Genomic DNA, 22,400 nt, shown 5'->3' on the forward strand with positions numbered 1-22,400 from the left:
TTCCAGGCAAGACTAGTATCCGCAAAGGCAGGGGAAGGTGAGTTTGTTTTGGAAAGGAACTAGTCTGGCTGGTCAGATTACAGAGGTCTGGGAAGTCCCAACCACAGGAACTAGGGAGTTCCCTCCTTACCCAAGGAGCCTTCAGAAGTGGGATGCTTGAGTATTTCTTTCTGAATGTGTGGATGTGGAAGAGAGGTGTTTTTTTTTTCTTTATTTCATCCTAGTACATTGAACTCTGAGAATGTTTTCATGTATTTGCATGGTTCTCTCTATAATTTACCTTGGCTAATTACATTTAACTATAGGTTTTTAAGAATGTATTGAGCTCGGTGACTAATCAACAGATTTCAATAGCACAGTCTGTAATTTTTTGCAGTTGTGTGACCTATGTAAGGACATGATGCAGAGAGAAATTATTCCCTCCCTTTCCGTGATAAAAATCTTGTCTCTGGTTACAGTAAAAGCTGCCTTTAACACATACTACTCTAGTTAAAATAGATAACCAACGAAGACTTACTTTATATAGCACAGGGAACCCTACTCAATATTCTGTAGTAACCTATATGGGAAAAGAATCTGAAAAAGAATGAATATATCTATATAACTGAATCACTGTGCTGTACACCTGAAACTAACACATCATTGTAAATCAACTATACTCCAATAAAATTTTTTTTTTAAAAAGCTACCTTTAAAAAAGATTTAGGGGCTTCCCTGGTGGTGCAGTGGTTAAGAATCCACCTGCCAAGGCAGGGGACACAGGTTCGAGCCCTGGTCCAGGAAGATCCCACATGCCGCAGAGCAACTAAGCCCGTGCGCCACAACTACCGAGCCCGCGTGCCGCAACTACTGAAGCCCACGCGCCTAGAGCCTGTACTCCGCAACAAGAGAAGCCACTGCAGTGAGAAGCCTGTGCGCCTCAATGAAGACCCAGCACAGCCAAAAATAAAAATAACTGAATAAAATTTATTTTAAAAAAAAGATTTAGTTCTGAAATACTTTTCAAAACCAAAGTTTGTGAATCTGGGTGGACCCAGTGGAATCCTGGCTCACGGAGCTATGCTCTGATACATTCAGGAGCCAGCAGCCCATTGATTTTTGAAGGCTTTTTCTGTTGTTTATGTGATTGTAGTATATACATTTCTCCAAAATAACGTCCTTCAAAATGGGGCTTCAAAGAAAGGTAACAATCAATTACAAAATTGTTTATTACATAGATTTTGTTATTCGGTGCATTAAATTATGTTTGCTCCAAAACAACATTACTAAAAAGGAAAAAAATCTCTTTAGTGCTGTAAGACTCTAAGATGGGTGTATCCTGTACCCCGTAAAGCAGTTTTAACTCTTTGCTGATTGCTTTGGGTATGGAATGGTGGGAGGAGAGAAAACCCATTAGATACTTTCCCTGTCTTCAAGGAGTTTGGAATTTCACTGAGGACATGTGACAGGCATTTGCATGACAGGTGATAAATACAAAACAGTGTATGAATAAGCACCAGGATGTCTGCTTTTAGTCATTCATTGCCTGGTCTGTTCAGAAGACTTACTGAACAGTTGGACAAATGTTAAAGATGTTGTGTTCCTTTGCCTGACACCCTGACAAATGCTACTGCCTTGACTTAGCACAGAGGTCATTGGTTCGCCATATGACTAATATTCCTTCTACTAGCTAAAGTTTGGTAGTTTATAAGGGTTTGTTTTTCGGCTATCACTTATCCTTTTATCTTACTTCCCTCCTAGCTGTCATATGTTTATTGAACTACGTGTATCTCTAGTGACATAGAAAGAAGAGAGAATTGAACACTTTATGACAAAAGGAAAGTTCTGAGGCTTAGTTATGCTGCTACAACTATGCAATAGGATGATCCGAGTGAATGGGCCTGACGGGAAATGCCCCAGGGTCCATCATGTTTTCTGTAGGATGCCGTATACATTCCAGGCTGTGGTTTTATGTTTGTTAGTTTTCTTTTTTATTACTGCAGTGGGTTTATTTTATTTTATCTGTGTGGCTGTTTGGCTACTAAAGAGTTGACTTGTTTTAACAGCGATTCTTGTGGACTAGATTGGATTAAATGAATCATGCCTTTTGTTTTTAAAACAGCTTTATCAAATTATAATTCTCATATGATACAATTCACTCATTTAAAGTGTACAGTTTCAGTATATTCACAGAGTTTTGCAACCATCATCACAATCGGTTTTAGAACATTCTTACAAATCTAAAAGGAAATCCCTCACCCCTTAGCTGTCATCACCCCCTTCAATTTCCCCATCTCCTGCACTGCCCCCAACCCTAGGCAACCACTGGTCTACTTTCTGCCTCTAATAAACCACTCTAATGTAGGAAGCAGTCAGTGGACATCAAGGTCCAGGTGATGGACTTATCTTTGATGATTGGAGCTGTTAGAGTTTACATTATCTGAAGGAAAAGTCTGATGTTCCTAAGTATGACTGGTTAGAAGAATGAGTCTCATCAGAAATAAAAACAAGCTGAAAATAGCCACAAATTCAGTGTGTGGAAAAGTACTTTTCAGCCAACGTCACCTGTGCGCATCAACCATTTGTAGTCAGCCCTGACCTACTCTCCTCCAACTCTTTACATGAGAGACGTTTAACAGAATAAAGTCAACATATACACACTACTCTATATAAAATAGATAATCAACAAGGACCTACTGTATAGCACAGGGAACTCTACTCAATACTCTGTAATAACCTATGTGGGAAAAGAATCTGAAAAAAAGAATAGACAAGCGTATAATTGAATCACTTTGCTGTACACCTGAAACTAACACAACATTGTAAGTCAACTATACTCCAATATAAAATAAAAATTTTTTAAAAACATTAAATCGCTTACAGTTTTTATATTTTCATAGCATTGTTCACTGAGCAGAATCCCATTTCGACATGCTATATGCAGGGATTTTGCTAGAACACGTCAAATGGCTCTTCCGTCAAGGAGCTCGCAGCATGGCAGAGGGGGATGGATGTGCATAAACGAGTAAGCACAAAATACTGTCAAAATACTCTAGGGTCAGCACAGAGGGGACTCACAAGGACAGGTAGTTGTGTCTGGGACACTGGTGGAGAAAGGGATGTCAGAAACAGCTCGTAAAGGAGATGACCCTGGAAATTAACTAAGACACATTAGTAATGCTTGGGGAGTGGAGAAGGGAATTTAGGTAGAGGGAGCAGGGTGTTCAAAAGCATGGCTATAGGAAGCATCCTAGAACTTGTGGACGTGAGCAGATAAGGAAGTAGGGTATTGGTAGGAAAGGTAGTGAGGGAGGATGCTGAGGGCAGCGAGACACTGCATGAAAGGTACGATGTGAGATGCTTCAGAGGTTGGACTTTACCCTCTGCATCAGTTTTCCGTGGCTGCTGTAACAAAGTACTGAAAAGCACGGGGTGACCTTGAACAACTGAGATTCATTGTCTCACAGTTCTGGAGGCTAGAATTCCAAATCCAAATGTCTGCAGGGCCATGCTTCCTCTGAAACCTGTGGGGTCGGATTGTTCCTTGCCTCTCCCAGCTTCTGGTAGCCCCAGATGTTCCTTGGCTTGGGGCAGCATGATTCCAACCTCTGCCTCCATCTTTGCATAGTATTCACCCTGTGTTTCTTCCCATCACCTTCCCTCTGTGCATGTCTGTCGCTGGGTCCAACTTTCCCCTTTTTATAAGGACATCAGTCATATTGGATTAAGGTCCACCCTCATGACCTCATCTTAAGTAGATTACCTCTGTAACGATCCTGTTTCCACATGAGGTCACATTCTGAGATACTGGGGCCAGGATTTCAACATATATGTTTTTAGGGGACAAAATCCAACCCATAGCACCCACCAAGCATCAGGGTGTTATTGAAAGAGTTTAAGGGGAGTCAAGTGATTATTTTTGCATTTCAGAAGGTTAGTTGGACAGCTGTGGAGGAGGAATACAAAGGAGACAAGAGTAGGCGGGCAAGAGGTCTTATGGCTCTTAGATAGCTGACCAAGTATGTGGGGTGCTTCTTTATCCTTCACTCACCAAAGTAAAAAATAGAAGAAGAAATTCACAAATCCACAGCAGCACTGAAATGCCAGGAAGAAATGCCACCAACAGACAAGGATATCCAAGAATCCCAGAAGGTGTTAAGAGAAATGATTCTAAGTGGTGGTGAAACCCAACAGAACTGAGAAGTATACTCTCTTTTACAGTTACACAGACTGTGTATTAATACAACTTTGGTTTTAGGTCGATTAAGGAGAGAGAGAATGAAACAAAAAGTGCACATGCTCTGTGACCCATCAATTCCATGTCTGGGAATCTGTCCCAGCGATGTACTCACTCTTGTAGTGAGATATATATGCAACAGTAATCTTTGTAACATTGCTTCTAACTGAGGAAAGCCAAAAACAACCTAAATATCCATTGGCATGGAAATGTCTAAATATAGTATATTTATAATACCATTGAATGCTCTATAATTAAGAGAAATGAGATAACTCAATATTTACTTTCATGGAAAGTTCTCTAAAATACAGTAAATGAACACAAGGAAACAGGTGAACAATGCCTTGTGTAGAATACCATATATGTAACAGAGAAAGAAAAAAATACCTTTAGATTTTTGTGTCTTTCGAGACCTTTTTCAAGCGTTTTTTACTCACCTCGAACAGTGCTAACCTATAGGGAAGGAAGTGGGATTGGGGCGGTAAGGTGAAAAGGAACTTTCACTTTGTATGATGTATTTTTCTGTATTCTGTGAACCTTTTCAATAAGCACGTGTTACAGTGGGCTGGAGATTTACTATAACCAACATGTAAGGAGGTAGAATCCGTGGGACTTGGCCAGCAGTTGAATGTGACGAACAGCAGGTTTTAAGGGGGAAAGTAGGAGACAGAATGGAAGGGATAAAGTGGGGGCCATGAATTCAAAACACTCAGAAGTAAGAGGACAACACTTTTTTTCTTTTTTTTGCGGTACGTGGGCCTCTCACTGTTGTGGCCTCTCCCACTGCGGAGCACAGGCTCCGGACGTGCAGACTCAGCAGCCATGGCTCACGGGCCTAGCCGCTCCGCGGCACATGGGATCTTCCTGGACCGGGGCACGAACCCGTGTCCCCTGCAACGGCAGGCGGACTCTCAACCACTGCGCCACCAGGGAAGCCCAGAGGACAACATTTTAAAGCAGGAGCTGTTCTTTAATAAAACAAGCACACCAGGAAGACAGAAGGTGTGTATCTTATCGTAAAAGAGATCGAGGGGTTTTAGTTTGAGAAACAGAAGGATTTATGCATCTTGAACTACAATTGGCAAAGCCCTTTGGCCTGAAAATGGAGAAACAGAGCATCATGAGAGGAGAGTCAGTGGCAGGCTTCAGTGTCGTCCCCAGAACTGCTTCAGCTGAAGAGTGTGTAAGGCCACCAAGAACGTATGCCTAGTGATCTACAGATTGCAAATACAATAACACACACCATCAGGGATGGCTACGTATCTGCGGAATGGGGAAGAAAGCTCTTTCCCACTTTGTTAACTCATTTATTCCTCTCATTTTCCCTTCCTTTCTCTCCTCCCTCCCTTACTGCTTGTCCTCATTTACACACGCACAGGCACACACACACGCATGCACCCCCTGATACAAATCTGCCAGCCTGAGAACAAAAAGTCGACAGAACAGGAAATAATAGAATACAGTGACATCCAGATCAGATAAGTGCCTCCAACTGATAATAAGGCAAAAGATTTTCTGCCAGAAACATTGTGTGAAAATTTCGTGGCCTACTTATCCTCAAAAATGTGAATCAGGTAATACCAACATAGCAGAAAGTTTGAAAAACAAGTGACAATCATATTTCCAACATCAGCTTTCATTGGCCCAGTGTTTAATGTTTATGAACAAAATAATGCTTTCATAGGCATTATTTCATTTGAGTCTCACATGAGCCTTTTGAAGGAGGTGGAGCTTCCATCTCTTTAGGGAACGGGACCCTGAGTTCCAGAAATGCATGAGGGAAGTTAAGTCAGGTCCCAGAGCCATCTCTGCTCACACCTCAGCTGTTTTATTTTCCACAGCACTCTGACGCCTGCTTGGTCTCAACAGAGTATCCTTGGTACCACACAGATTTGTCTCTCAGGCTAAACCTTTCAGATGTTAGCCTTCAAAGACTTGTTTCATCAGCTGTCCTAACTTTAAAGCATCACAGAAGTTAGCAAACTGTATGTATCCATGTTATTTATGTATAAAATGGAGTGGTCATTTGAGCAACAACAAAAAGCTGGGTAAAGAAAGGGGATAAGTTGTGCCCTTTCATGGGGTCATCAACAATAGCTTACAAAATAAAAATGCAGAATGATTATTATTTCATCATTCATGATGCTAGTATATTTGGGATGAAAAAAGCATGGGATACTATCACTAGCTGTGAGTAATGAAGGAAGGACCATGGAAATGGTCTTCTAATCCTAGCCAGGCTCTGAGGTATTTCCTGATACCAGGGCTACAAATACTGGCTATAGTTGTTCAAAGCAAGAAATAACTGTTATTATCGCACTAATTCAATGCATGCAAACCCTGGCTTCTCTATATGGAGAGAGAGCACAGAGAAATCGTTACTAAACACACTACCTGTGAGAAGTAGAGGGACAATAAGGAAGTTGTTCACTAATATATGTTCCCTTTCTAGAGGTTTCCAGACACAATGTTACAAAACTGTAAACTTTCCCACAAAGACATCAGAAAGCTAAAATGTACCCGTGGGAGTGGGGATGTAAATTAGCACCTAAGATAAATTGAGGGCCACAACAGCTCCCTTGAGAGTTCCTTGGGTCTTCCAAGGGCCATGCTCTTGGGCTGAGCCCTTTTCCTGCAACACAGAGACCTGGCGAATGGGAGAGCGAGTCTCTGCTGCTCATTCTGTGAGGTCTGAGGTTAGTTTTACTACAGCACACTTCTTATTTTCCTCTTCATTGTGGTTTTTTATACCTCTACTACTTCTTAACTACAAGATAGTTACCATGGCAACACCTGTTGATGGCAGACCGAAAAAACGTACTTCTGCAGTGAGGAAGCTGCTACTATATTTCTCATTTCTCTCTCTCACAGTTAGATTTGGGGGCGGGTGTTTTTGTTTCTTCTTTTATCTAGGCTTGTGGATGAAACCACTTATCTCCATTTGGGCAGATGGATATGGAAACTGCTCTCAGCTGTTTCCATTTTGTATGTGACGATACAGCCATGTTACCTCCTGAAGCCTTTGTTGTCTGGTGATTTTTACCAACTGTAATATTAGAAATCATGTCTTTGTCTAAGGGAGTTCAGAATCTTTAAAGCTTATTTGTCATTTCTGCTTTTCTTTTATTTCCTTCTTCTCTTTCCTCTTCCCACCTTACTTAACCAAGTAGATGGACTGACTTCTTTGACCAGACACCCAGACAAAGGGCCACAGTAATAAAGCCCAGATTTCACATCTCACTTAAAATGCCATTAGCCTGGATATCAAAACAGCTAAGAAGATAAAACCTGGGTTATATATAATGCCAATTAGTTCTATGGTCAGGTTAAAGAAAATATATTCTAGATAGTAAATAAATTGAAGAGACTTCTTAAAAAATAACAGTATACTGAAGAACAGTCATGTATGATCAGTTGCTAGTATCTTCATACAGAAACTTAGCTATATCATCAATAATCCATATTTAAACAGGCATTTTGGTATGCCTGCTCTGGATGTGGCATTGCAAGAGAATCTTTGGATGAGATTAAAAATAAATAAATAAAAGGCACCAACCCTGAAGCCAGATTATCTGATTAGGGAAGCACACACAGGTAGCATCCGTGAAACATGGTGAAGCCAGAGCCATAGATCTGGAAGTAATGAAAAGTGGCCACGTTCTGTTCCATCCTCTACCTTGACGAGCTGTGTGATCACAGCTGGGCATTGGCTTCCTTGTTGCTAAAATTAATGAGCTGAAATATTGCGGAGTTTCTTTTAACTCTAAAATTACATTAATCCAACTCTGAAATATGCGCAAGTGCTAAATGGTAGAGCAGGGCAGACTTTTAAGGATGAATTCAAGGAAAAACATGAATTAACCAAGAGGAGCAAAGAAAATAAATATATAAATAATTATATAAATATATAAACAATTCAATCTAAATAGATGTCCCAATAAAGCAAAAAAAAATTCCCTAGAAATTTTGGTCAAATTCTTAGGGAATCCTCTCAAAACTTTCCTCAAGATTAAAGAAATGATTGAAAGTTTTCTCTTTAATTCTGCTTCATGACGTTTAGGTAATTAGTCCTTCAGTCTTATTGACAAGAATGTTTAAAAATACAAATTCCTTCTTGAAGTTGTATTATGAATTATGTGAACCTGTTATTTCAATGTTTACTTGAATTCATATAATTAAGAAATAACTCCATTGTAACAGCTGGGTTGATATGTAAACTTTCTTGATATGAGATGTGTAAAGTGATGAGTGCTACCTTGCTCACCCTCATCTCTATTCCTTTTTAAAATTTTTTTAAATGTTTTATTGAAGTATAATTCATTTACAACATTATGTAAATGCAGCAAAGTGTAATCACAGCAAACTGATTCAGTTTCATATATATATATATATATATATATATACGCATACATATATGTGTGTATATATATATATATATTCTTTTTCAGATTCTTTTCCTTTATAGGTTACTATAAAATACTGAATATAGTTCCCTGTGCTATATGGTAGGTCCTTGTTGATTATCTATTTTATATCACCTCTATTCCTTTAACTCAGGATTGCAATATTAGAAAATGACCATTTTTTCATATACTGGCTCTATATTAATTTCCTAGGATTGCCATAATAAAGTACCACAGACTGGGTAGCTTAAACATCAGAAATTTAAGTGTCACAAGCTAGAAGTCCACGATCAAGGTGTCAGCAGGGCCATTTCCCCTTCTGAAGGTACTAGGGCAGGACCTGTTGCAGACCTCTCTCCCAGCTGCTGGTACATCCTTGGCTTGTGGCATTGTAACTCCTATCTTCCCAGGGCGTTCTTCCTGTGTGCACCTCTCAAATTTCCCCTTTTTATAAGGACCCAATCATATTAGATCAGCGGCCCACCCTACTTCAGTAAGACTTCATCTCAACTAATCATATCTGTAATGACCCTGTTTCCAAAGAAGGTCACATTCTGAGGTACTGGGGATTAGGACTTCAACATATGAATTTGGGGAGGATACAATTCAACCTATAACAGACACGAAATGGTCACATACAGGCAAGTTATACACACACCTATAGTACAGTATCTAAGTGTAACCTCCCTGCAGAGATGAGCTTAGTAGACTAGAGTCCATCATGATACCTTCAGTTCTGTTGAATATACCATTGCTTACAGGTCATAATAGAGCTGACATTTGTGGAGCATTGACTATCTAGAAGCTCTTGCTAGCATGCATACATTAGTTTATGCGTTATTTCCATTCCATTGAATCTCCTTGACTTTCTCTGGATACTGAGCATTACATCTCACTAAGTGGCTCAGAATTTCTCTAAAGCTCAACTTATGTCATCTAATAGTTATTTTCCATCAAATAAATGATTGAAATGTCATACATGTGATAGCATCTCATAAAACTAACCCTAGGTCATAAGAGAATGGCCACATAGGTATCCTGTCAATGGTACAGTTCTGGTGTGGTATCTGCAGGCAGTGTTGAAAGTCTAAGATTGAAGTGGTCAAGTGTGTGTGTGTGTGTGTGTGTGTGTATTCTCTCACTACTTACATATTAAATATGTATTCTCTCTCTGTATGCACACACATGTATATGTAGAGGGAGAGAAAGAGATAGATATAGACATATAATCTCTATATGTACATATATGGAGAGGAAGCGGTCACCATAAAGTTACTTTGTCCCATATGGTCCATCTACAAAATGCCAACTTACCCCACCACATCCTTACACACCCCTCTGAAACTCAGAGACTTTATAGACAACAATTTTTCAATAATGGGGAAAATAACCAGAGCCGAGGTGCAACCCGTTCTCTGACCCCACCAGCAGAGCCATTGCCTCAGGTCAACACAAACAACGCAGCCAGTTCTTCAGAACCTTAAGAACAGAGGGAAGGGCCCTTTCTGTCTTAAATTACTCTGTGGCTGGGACTCCTAACAGTAAGTATCTTTCTGTGAATTTTGGATCTTGAAAGTGTACATGGACAAACTTCAAGTTTCCTTCCTCAGCTTCCTATGCAAGAGGAAGTTTCCTTGCATCCCCCCGTCTGCCCACCACCACACACATATATACCCATTTGCACAACTTCTTCTGGAAAAGATCGGTGATCTGGGTTTCCCTGGTGGCGCAGTGGTTGAGACTCCGCCTGCCGATGCAGGGGACACGGGTTCGTGCCCCGGTCCGGGAAGATCCCACATGCCACGGAGCGGCTGGGCCCGTGAGCCATGGCCGCTGAGCCTGCGCGTCCGGAGCCTGTGCTCCGCAACGGGAGAGGCCACAACAGTGAGAGGCCCGCGTACCGCAAAAAAAAAAAAAAAAAAAAAGATCGGTGATCAGCAACCCTCTAGAAGGCTGATCTGAGGCTCTGTGATAAACAAAGGCAGTGGGCCTGGTGGCTACCCAGTTAAGTATCTGTCTTTAGGCAAAAACAAGCCAAAGCTATAGACTCAATATATGGCAACTTAAGTCCCAGTCCAAAAGACAGCTTTTCAGATACACAGAGTGGAAGGGAATGGAGTAATATTTACTTTTTGGTTTTTTTAAGCAAGGAAATATCCTTGAAAGGTGAGTAAGGAAATGAATGCGTGAATGACCTCTCTGGTTGACCTGGTTATTATTCCCTGCTTATTTACTTTGCCTAAAGGAGGATGTTTCAAATACTTTTTATTACTTCCAATTCATAAACTAGTAATTAGAGGAGTCAATGTATTTTCCGTTCACTGCAGCCACATTTAAGTTCCGAAGCTAATCTTTTTTTTTTTTTTTTTTTTTTTTTTTTTTTTTTTTTTTTTTGCGGTATGCGGGCCTCTCACTGTTGTGGCCTCTCCCGTTGCGGAGCACAGGCTCCGGACGTGCAGGCTCAGCGGCCATGGCTCACGGGCCCAGCCGCTCCGCGGCATATGGGATCCTCCCAGACCGGGGCACGAACCCGTATCCCCTGCATCGGCAGGCGGACTCTCAACCACTGCGCCACCAGGGAGGCCCGCTAATCTTTTTAATGTTAGTGTTTATGCTACATTGCTTTTTGTTCAGATATCCGAAAAGCGTGCAATTTTCCTTAGATACATTAAATGTGCATTTTGTAAGCTATTCTATTTTTTTCCATTAAGAAAGGATTTTTTTTCCTGTTGAGCGCTTTGGTCATTTTGATTTTTTCTCTGTTAACATTGAAACTGCAAGGAATTCATGCCCAAGCCTTGTTCACCTGGGATGCAGGCTTATAGATAAGGCTTATAGTAGAAGGTGTCATTTTAAGCCTCTTTCCATGTAGCATACTAACAAAAAGAAGGCTTTGCTAAGAAAATGTCATTTGTTAATAACTTAGTATATGTATTATAACTGTATCAGTGCTTACTTGGGTTCTGTATATTGTAGATAGTATAAGGATACGTGTTTAAGGATTTTTATCATCTGTTCCCTAAAATATATTCTTCTTGGAAAGGGGATTATTTTCATTAAACCACACCGTTGAAGGGGATTTTTAGATTTCCCAGTGTCATAATCTTTTTGAGGCTTAAAAAAGTCTTTTTTTTTCCTTCATCTTATCTACATAGTGGCCTCTCTTTGGCACCTCTGTGAACTACCCTTTCCTGCCTTTTCCATTTTTTTTGTTCTCAATAAGGAAAACTCTTTTCTTAATGGACTGTTGCTTTGCATACATTAGGGATTTCAGCTGTTAGATTGTGTGAAAGACGAAGCAGGAGACATCAGATGGTGTGACGACTAGAACTGTTAACACAGTAAATACCAGGAAGGCTGGAAGTGTGAGCTAAAGCAGCTGGGGGGTGGGGGGCTGGGTGGAAAAGATGAGAGACACAGCTGGGAGAACCAGCAAGAAAAAATGGCCAGAAAACATGGGGGAGCTTAGCAAGAGGAGAAGTGCAGCCCGAGGGAAATAAGAATGCAGGAGAAGGAAGCATCATAAGTTATGTTTTCCAACACTGCACAGTATACCTTAGCCCATATACATTGTCCTTAGCTACCCCTTTCATTGCTGTACCATTATGCATATTTAGTATGTAGTTTTCTTGGATGATTACTGTCAAAGGCTGAATATTGAAATTTTAATGGAAGTATATGTCTTTGCTTTGAGGTTGATCTCTGTTATACTGACAATTTATGAAACCCATCATAGAATTCAGAAGGATTAATAACAAATAGCCTATACTTGTTTAGAGATATATTTGATTTTTTTTAACCAGAGGGTATCACATTGCTAACATTTAACATTTGGACAAATAGGGGGTGTGTATAATGAGCTTGATTAATAACTGGTTTGGTAAGTATACCCAGAGGGAACTGATTAATAAATTGCTTTCTTCCTGGAAAAAGGTTTCTGATATTTGAACCTAATCCTATTCTAGTCAACATGAGGACTCATTTGGGTAAAACACTATAAATGCGTGGCCTCAAACTGGGAGAGATGGCTAATGTAATAATAAATGAAGGAAACAGAACTCGATAACAACTTGACATTTAACGCAATGACCCACATCTAAGACGCAGACATGGAACAGGGATGACGAGAGCACCTCACCACCACCACCAATTAAATTGCAAAAAGGCAGTAAAGAGAGATGTGGCTCAGCAGCATCATAGATGAAACAAATTTAGATTTTGTGTTAATCAAGTAAAAGATTCATAGATGCCCACAGTATAATGTAGCCGGTGAGAAAAGCTTCAGTGATCTTAGGCTTTCTAAATAAAAGTGTAGCATCTGAACTGACTCAAGTACGAGTCCTGAGCTCGTCTTCCCGATGCAGTGTTACTTCATCTGGAGAACTGCCTTCGAGCTTAGTCATTTAGAAGGGAACACCAGCAAATGAAAGTGTCAGCCCCCAGCATGTCTCCTCCTACCTTCCCTGTTTCCTCCCCACTTGGTCCTCTTGCATGCACTGTCTCGCCCTCCCCAGATCTGAATTCGTTCTCACTAAAGCAGGAAATACTAAGATGTTTAATCCTTAAACCCACAGTGCTGCAGGGCATACCACTCATCATGCTCTCTCTGTGCCTCGCCCGTAGTCATCTTGCTCAATGCTGTCTGAGTGTGTTTGTTGAGTTTTGATCTCCCATGCTGAGAATGGTATTGCCTCAGTGCTGACCACTGGGATAATCATCACTGCCTTCCAAGTGGCCATCCTTGGATGTAGGATCTGGTATCCCAGGAATGACCTCCAGGTTGCCCTGAGACTCACTCCTTGACCTTCCAAGTTTCAGCTCTTTGTCTTCCTGTGTATTAAGTGTCTGGGACTCAGTGTCTACTTTGGGTACCGTGGTCTATCTTGATCTCGCCAGGAGGTCTTCTAGAGAAGTGTGCCTCTTACCCATGGATCCTGCCCAGTGGCCAGATCCTGTAGCTGTGACTGGACCTCCAGGACAGTAATGGACCACCTTCCTGACTTGCCAAGCTTATTGCTCCCTGCCAATAGCTCTGCCCTCCCTATGATAGCTGGGCCCTGAGAATTCCCCTGCCAATCATCACCAAAACCCAGATAAGGACTATTTCCTGAATCAGATCAAGGTTACCTTGTCCATTGGATGTTGTGTTGGGTTCCTAGATTGGGCTTTGTAGCTGGATTGGGCTCTCAGCATGCTCTGCTCTCACGAGCAGGCCTGGCCAGCACTCAGCTCCCTTCTCCATATAGCCTTTGTGCTCTATTGAGTCATAGTAGGTGGTACTCAAAACTATACTCTTTGAAATGGAGAAGGGGGCACTAAAAGGCAGCAGAAGAGGGACCTCTTTAAACACGTATCTTCAAGTATTTCAAAGGTTGCCATATAGGGAAAGTACTGGACTTGTTCTGCATAGCCCTGCATATCAGAACCAGGACTCCAGCTAGGTTGCAGCCACTAAGCCTTCCTTACTGCTAGCTCAAACCTAGCAGTGCTTCCAAGAGGTAGAAAGGGATTCCTTCTGGAAGCCTTTCCTTATGGGAGGGAATCTGGCCTAGGCTGGAATAGCAGGTCTAAGTTTCGTTTATCAGTTTATTTCCACTACAGCATGGGTAAGGATAGTATTTACTTGGCTGGCATTTGCACACGATATATTGCCATGGTAATATATCTATCATGAGCGACCTGCAATCCTACCCCTTTCTCTGTCTTCAGGGACTGCAACTGAGAGTGGCTTTATTGTAGCAATATCCTCGAGTCTGCTCTGATTTTTTAAAATGTACTCAATCAGCAAATAAATATTGAGTGATTATTATTTCTTAGGCACTGTGATTCATTCATTGCTCAGTACTTTTAACTGCTACATTTAGCTAAGTATTTTTGACATTGCACTCATGAACTGGATGTTACAGACATTGCAGAAAGGGTTCAAGTATCAAGTGATGTTGATTTATAGCTCACCTTTAAATTTCTTTTAAATTTAAGAATTACTCATTGAGCTCCTTGAGTCTAGACTCATACTGAGTAGATGTCTAGCCTCTCAAACATGAATTTGGATTCATGTTTCTTCAGTCTGTGCTACCAGATTCCAGTATTTATCTACACAGATAGCAGGGAGGTTTGCTGTCAATGTCATCGCTACTTCCTTAGGAGAGACTGTAGGGCATAGTTTTGAGGAAATTCTCCTCTCCTTAAACTCCTCCTCAGCAATAGCAGCTGGGGCTTGGGCCAGGCCATCCGTCAGGTGCATAGTCCCAGTGGCCCAGAAATAGAATTCTATTTCAGATCCTCTGAGAGGCTTTAGCCAGAACAAGCCTTCAGGTTAGTAGGCAAGAAGCATCATGAATTACTGGAGTTCGTTTGTTGGAGCCTCTTATGAATGACATCATCCATGTTAAGAAGCTGGTAAGAGTCCTTATGAGAACTGTCATTGAAATCGGTATAGAAAAAGCAGTGCTAAGATTGGCCTTCTACTGACTTAGTGTATGCAGGGTAGGGGGCCAGTCATATTTGATTAGATACCTGGTTTCAGAAGTCCAAAATTCCATTCAGTGGGAAACGAAATCAGCACTGAAAGCATAGGATTGCTATTTGATTGGATCAATCATTGTTTGCAGTAATTAACTGCTGTTCACACTCAGAGATAGTCATGAGGATGAGAGAGGACCTAAAGGAGTATTTGGTCCATGCAGAATTATACTCAGGTTGTCTCAGTCAGACTATGATAGTTTTCAGTGGAGCCAGGAGACCCTTCCTCAGGACAGCAACTCCAATGATTCCAGCTACAATTATACTTGGGTTTGCCATATTTATTTCAGATTGATCTAGAAAATGACTGACACTGTAATGTGTAATGTCCACGTTCCTTAGAATATTGTTTTGGTAACACCTTTATTGGGATATAATTCACATCCCATTTAAAGTGTGCAATTTAATGGTTTTTAGTATATTCACAGAGCTGTGCAGCTATCACCACAATCAATTTTAGAACATTCGAGTTACCTCAAAGAGGAACCACACAATTTTTACCTATCATCCACATGATGATCATCCCCCAGCCCTAAGCAACCTATATATTTGCCCATTTTGGACATTTCATGTAAATGGAATCAGATAATATGTGGGGGGTTTTGTGACTGACATTTCACTTAGCATGTTTTCAAAGTTCGGCTGTGTTTTAGCATGTATCGATACTTCATTTCATTTTATGGTCAAACAATATTCTTTCATATGGATATACTATATTGTGTTTATTGATTCACCAGTTTATGGACATTGCTACTGTTTCCATTCTGGGGCTATTATGGATAATGCTGCTATGAACATCCACATACAAGTTTTGTGTGGACTTAACGTTTTCATTTCTCTTGGTATATACCTAGGAGTGGAATTACTGGGTAAAATCACTCGATGTTTCACTTTTTGAGGAACAACCAGGCTGTTTTCAAAGTGGCTGTACCATTTTACATCCCCATCAGCCAGGTATGAGTGTTCTGATTTCTCCACATCCTCGCCAACACTTGCTACTATCTTAGATTTTTCAATTATAGTCATCCTAGTGGGTATGAAGTGATATCTCATCGTGGTTTTGATTTGCATTTCCTTGATGAGGCCATCTTTTCATGTGCTTATTTGGCCATATTTATTTGGCGAAATGTCTCTTCAAATCTTTTGCCTGTTTTTGGTTGGGTTGTCTTTTCATTATTGAGTTATAAGAGTTCTTTGCATATTCTAGATAAAAGTCCTGTATCAGATATGATTTACACATATATTTTTTCATTCCTTGGGTTGTCTTTTCACGTTCTTGATAGTATCCTTTAAAACATAAACATGTTTTTAATTTCGATGAAACTTAAATTACCTATTTTTCTTTTGTTACTTGTGCTTTTGGTATCACATCTAAAACACCAGTGCCAAATCTGAACTTATGAAGATTTACCCCTATGTCTTCTTTTAAGAGTTTTGTAGTTTTAGTTCTTAAATTTAGGCATTTGATTCATTTTGAGTTAACTTTTTTATACAGTCTGAGTTGAGGATCCGACTCCATTCTTTGGCTATCAGTTGCCCCATAATCTTTTGCTGAAAAGACTCTTCTTTCCCCATTGCATAGTCTTGGCACCTTGGTCAAAAAATCAATTGGCCATAGATATATGGGTTTATTTTTGGGTGCTGAATTCTGTTCCACTGAGCTAGATGTCTACCCTATGCCGGTACCACACTGTCTTGATTACCTTGTTTCTTTGGAATAAAAACATAACTCATGAAAGTCATGTTCTGAAAATGCAAAATTATGCACCAATTTTATGTTATGAAATTAGCTGTCAAATAATATGTTCAGTTTTAAAATCAGACTCTTTACTCCTGTCTAGTAATACAGATAGTATATGCAAACATATTATTTCCCATACATATTAATAAGATTTGGCATTTTAAGAAAAATGTTTATTCTTTTCAGTTTATTTTTTTATGGTAGCAATTTGCTTTAGATAATAAATCTTTCTCACATCTCTAATGAATTCAAGAGAGCTCTCTGGGACTGACAATGACAACATGGGGAAGTGGAGAGGTTTGGAATCCACATCGAAAAATATCTGTGTGGCAGGAGTTCAGGAGGAGGTTTGATTTGAAATCTAATGAAAGACGGAAAGATGGCTTGAGAAAGGCTCTTGTCTGTCAAGCCCTTCACCCAGAGAAGCCCTGCCCTCTTAGTTTGCGTGACTGACAAAGACTTGGAGTCGAGTTTGAGAAAGACCACTCGTGACTATGTGTTCTGTTCTAATCTTTTTAGACTTATTTTTAAAAAAGAAAATAATAATGTAGCTGAATGCAGTGGCAAACGGAAGGCGGCCATGTCTCACTTGGTAACTGTCAGGGAAACAATTGATGTACCTAAATATAATATAAATAATCCGCTGATTCTGCTATGGAAGAAAGCAACACAGTCTAAGAGATCATATGTGGTCCTAATAAAAGAACATCACTAGATGCGACTCTAGAAGGCTGGTGTTCTATTCAGTTTTTTCTATTGTAAATCAGGAATCAATATCTCAGTCTGTAAAATAATGCGTGGTTCTGAATCTTAGACAGCATCCAGGCTATTCTCCTTGGAGATTCATTTATTTATTCATTTCATCTTTCTGCCCTCCTCCCTTTGTCACTGTACTTTTCATGGTATCTTATGTACAAGAGAGGTTCAGTACAGGAGATGTATATTAGAGGATGGGAAGAGAATTGGAGAGGAAAGGGGGATGGAGAAAAAGCAGGGCACCAGACACAGAGCAGAAAAACAGATGGGAGATCAACTGAAGTCATTCCTGTGGTCTCCTCTATTCCCGCACACCTTCCCCATTTCCACAGTGGAACGGATGAAGGAGCCACTCAGGATTAGATCCATGTGCCATTCAGGCCACACTGTTCATGCTGCATCAAAGATACTGTTGTTCGTAAGACATTTTCACAATTAAATCACAGCTTACCTTACCTCGAAGCGTACTCTTTTCAAATAAATCACTTGTTTTATTCTCAAATTCAGACAACAGTTATTTGAATTTTAGTATCACTACAATAACACGTAGATTTCTTTGTCATAAAACTAGGAAAAATAAGGAAAGAGCAAGTAAACTGATGTGTATTTGATTAGACATTGACTTGGCTGCTATTTGGGAGAAAATTTTTTATTCATTCACTACTATGTGTAGTTTTTCCTCTACTTCGTAGTTTGCTTTGTTCAGGAAGGAATATAAAGCTCAGTGTTTGGCGTAAATGTGCCAGCATTTTTACAGTGAACTGGACCAGTATCTGTCACAGTGTCTATCCATCTGTCTTTTTTTTTTTCTTTTCCCTAACTTTTTTTTCTCTTTGGTTATAGGCCAAGAAGGAAGGGAGAACATTCACCACCACAACGTTTCGAAGGGAATACATTGCCAGCATTTTGAATACTCATTTGGACAAACATTTCTTCAAGGTAAATATTACCACTGTACCAGTGATGGGGGCACATCATTCGAATGTGCAGATTGTAGTGGTAATGCCCAAAGGCTTAATTGTTTAGTCTGGTGCAAACCTAGAGTGATAGGAGCGAAAGGAGAGGGAGCCGGAGGGAAGAAAATAGCGCTGTTGGGATATCCTGCAGTCTCTTCTAAATGTGTTACCAGGAGAATGCCGTCAGAATCTGGGGGCCCACTGAGCTGGATTCAAAATGTGTGGGAAAAGGGGAGAAAGGGGAAATCTGTAGTTTTTCTTCGTGTCAGTGTCTCTCGGATATTCATGAAAACAAAAGGCAGTGTGGTCTAATTGTAAAAATAGCATTTCTTCTTTCATGAGGAAAGAGTCGGGTAATTCCTTTTAGGGGTTAAAATAAGATATATGTTGTATTCACAGCACAAGGGGGAAAAAACCTGAATCATAGTATTTTACACCAACTAAGACTTACGAATAGGGGAGAGTTTGCAAAAACCTACCATCCAATTTCAAAGAAAATAAACTTGTCAACTTTCTCTGTTTAGCAGTTGTTGTAGAGTTGACAGTACTAGTCCTGAGCCGGCCAGAACGCAATTCCAGGTTGGCATGGGGAGAAGAATGTTCTCCTCCCAGTCCTCACCCTGCCTGTTCTCTTCTGAAGGGGTTGGGTCAGGAAGGTGGAGGCGGTACATTAGAGGAGAATTTTGTGCTACTATTCATTCTCCGTTCTGACAGAGAAGACATTGTTTATTCACTGTAATAGGCTTGGCAGGAATCTGTGCTGTGCATACAGAAAGGAAACATTGCAGAGCGGTGGGGAATCTCAAAATCCTAAGCAATGGATCAGCTTAGAGCTTTTTAAAAAAATATATTCTAATAGCCTCCATGACTGTAGGTGCAAGTCATAATTTGGGGAGATAGTTTTCCTTGAAGTGATCGTTTGCGTCACAATTGCATTATGCATGTCTCACATGGAAAAAGTCGTTAAGATAGCAGCCTGCCTATCGCAATACTGTAGTAACAAAAATTAAAATCATGCAAGGTGGGCTTCCCTGGTGGCGCAGTGGTTGAGAGTCAGCCTGCCAATGCAGGGGACACAGGTTCGTGCCCCGGTCCGGGAAGATCCCACATGCCGCGGAGCGGCTGGGCCCGTGAGCCAGGGCCGCTGAGCCTGCGCGTCCGGAGCCTGTGCTCCGCGGCGGGAGAGGCCACGGCGGTGAGAGGCCCGTGTACCGCAAAAAAAAAAAAAAAAAAAAAAGTCATGAAAGGTGAGGAATACGTTCTAAACGCACTAGACCTGCTTTGAGATTGCTGCCTACATATAAGCATTCAGGTGTCGGTATCAACGAAAAATAACCCGTGCGTGTCATCGGATGATTCACAGAAACAAGTGGGAGAAAAAAAGACACATTAAAAGATATGCCTTGGGGTAAGAAGTGCCCCACCAGAGACAGTGTGAGAGGGTGCCATGCTCAGAATGTTCCAGAACTTTAAAGGCAACAACTGTAAAAGCCAAGGTTCAAAGCAGTGTGCAAACCCTGCACCGGCCTGGGATTTGTGCTTCTTAAAAGCTCTGCGTTTATCCCACTCCGCCACTTCCCCCTGAGCACAGCGCCAGGTGTCTGGGACTCGGTGTGTGTGTGTGTGTGTGTGTGTGTGTGTGTGTGTGTGCACGCGCATTTGTGTTTCTCACCAGAGCAGATAAAGGTGTTGCCAGGCTTCAGGCTGCCATGTTCACAGACACAGCACGTGAGCTGGTCCAGGGGAGCCCTGAGAACAAGTGTGCCCAGCTACTCCAAGCCAAGTTCACCAGCCCCTTGTCCTTATGCTCAGAGAGAGATGTGTCATATTCCCCAATCTTGGCTGGTACTTGTAAGATCTCCCTGCATCTGTTTTTACAAGAACTATACGATATAAATTCTGACATTTCTAAAATTAGTTATGATGACATCAGTATACAGTCAGCTATTAGATGATAGCAAACCAGTCTCAGCTTTTTATGCAACTTATATAAGGATTAGTCTTACACACCTGGTGAAGATCTTTTATTCTACCACTTAGGACATCATTTATGTACATTAACTGCTTTGTTTTTTCTTTTAAAGAAATGTACACTTCCTTAAGACATATTTGACATTTTTAATAAATATATATTTATAAACCTTTTAAAAATATATAAAATATATTTAAATGATGCTATTTTCAAGTAAATGCCAAAGACATCAAGAAAAATTAATCAAGATGTTACCGAACTATTTCCCTCTATTGTGCCAATCTTTTGGGCACATTTATTTTGTCTGTTTTAAAACTAGTTTTATTTTATTATTTTTAACAACTGAGGTAAGGACTATGAAGGGAGGTGAGGCAGAGGCAGGATCAGCCCCTACTGCTCCTGCCAGGGGCTCCTGGGAGGGGCTGCCCGTGGAGCAGGACAGGAGAGCCCTGAGAGACGCAGTTTGCAGGGCAATTGCTGGCCCACCTGTGATTCTGGCCGCCTTGCCTCTTGTTCTGCCTCCATATTCCCGTTCTGCTGGAATCTCTGGTAACTGTGCACGAGGCCTGATCATTAGTGCGTGCAAGTAACAGCCAGGCTCTCCATCACAGGCTACCTCAGCCTGCCAGAAAGTCAGCATGTGCACCTCTGGAAGCAGCACTGCCCAGCCTGGCCTCGTTTGTATCCTTGTAATTAGTCAGGCCTGGCTGTCTCAAAACGAGGAGCGCGAGGGTCTTGTTTTCACCAATGTTGTGTGTCATCTTGTCTATTACGAAAGGAGACATATACCAATAGAGGGAAATTGGAGTAAACACTTAATGATACTATTCTATTTAACCAACACATATTGCATGGACAGTGAGGCAAGCACTGGTCTCAGCACTTTGCAAATATTAAATCATTTAATCCTCCAGACTGCTCTACTACTACTATTTTGATTATTCCCATTTTACTGAAAAGAGGGTGAGTGAGAGGCCCGCGTACCGCAAAAAAAAAAAAAAGTATTAATAAATAAAGTGATTACATAAATATTTTTAAAGAACGTAATACTGTTTGAGGACCTCTTAAGAGTATACAAAGCCATCAGTGGCAGTCAGATGAGCAAGCACACTTACGACTCATGTGAACACTGCAGGCTCCCATGGAGGTTTTAGTTTTAATTAGTCATAGACTGTTACCTTATACATATCATGGATAGCTGATTTGTGAGACAATAAGCTTAAGAAGCATTGATATGATGTTATAAGCTGCAGTCATCTGGTCAAAATTCTTATATACTTTTCATAGTGTTGGTGATGTTTTATTTCCTAAACTGGGTAGTGGTTACATGGGTGTTTATTGAATTATACTTTCTGTAAATCTTAAATATCTTAATATATTTGGTAGGTTTTATATTAGCCTATTAGGATATCTGTCTGGTATAAAATTCAATGTTAAAAAAGAAAAAGTAGCGACAATTATATACAATTTGGCTTTTTATCTATCAGAAATAAACGTCATTCATACCCTTAATATATATGTCCTCACACTCCTCCTGATAAGCTACCAAAACAGTCAAATCAAATCAAATATATATTAATTGCAGAGAAATGCTTACAAACTGCGACCTAAAACTTTTTGTCTTATTGTTTTATAAGTAAACACAAAATTATCATAGCTTGATTATTTTTGTTCAAAATGTATGATACCCAGACATATATTAATGAAAACAATTATTTCTATTTTGGTATCAGAATATATTCAATATAGTTTAAAACTTATATATTTGGTTCCCAAATCAATCATACACCAGTGTGCCTTTTCAAAAATTTGTCTGCAAGTCATGTATTTTATG

At 40.4% G+C, this 22,400-nt stretch overlaps 1 protein-coding gene across 2 annotated transcripts in view; it reads left to right on the forward strand.

Annotated features, from left to right (window-relative positions):
* The window catches only part of PAG1 (phosphoprotein membrane anchor with glycosphingolipid microdomains 1), a 136,069-nt gene that overhangs the window by 61,226 nt on the left and 52,443 nt on the right, over window positions 1–22,400 (forward strand). The window contains exons 2-3 of one of the 2 annotated variants that reach the window (XM_082600718.1): window positions 15,996–16,095; window positions 18,482–18,577. In XM_082600718.1, coding sequence (XP_082456844.1) covers window positions 16,024–16,095; window positions 18,482–18,577 — 168 coding nt within the window. In that variant the 5' untranslated portion in view covers window positions 15,996–16,023. The remainder of the gene's footprint in view (window positions 1–15,995; window positions 16,096–18,481; window positions 18,578–22,400) is intronic. The other variant, XM_082600719.1, reaches the window with a different exon arrangement.

The sequence above is a fragment of the Mesoplodon mirus genome (genome assembly GCF_964341445.2).
Source record: "Mesoplodon mirus genome assembly, chromosome: 16".
Lineage (NCBI taxonomy): Eukaryota > Metazoa > Chordata > Mammalia > Artiodactyla > Ziphiidae > Mesoplodon > Mesoplodon mirus.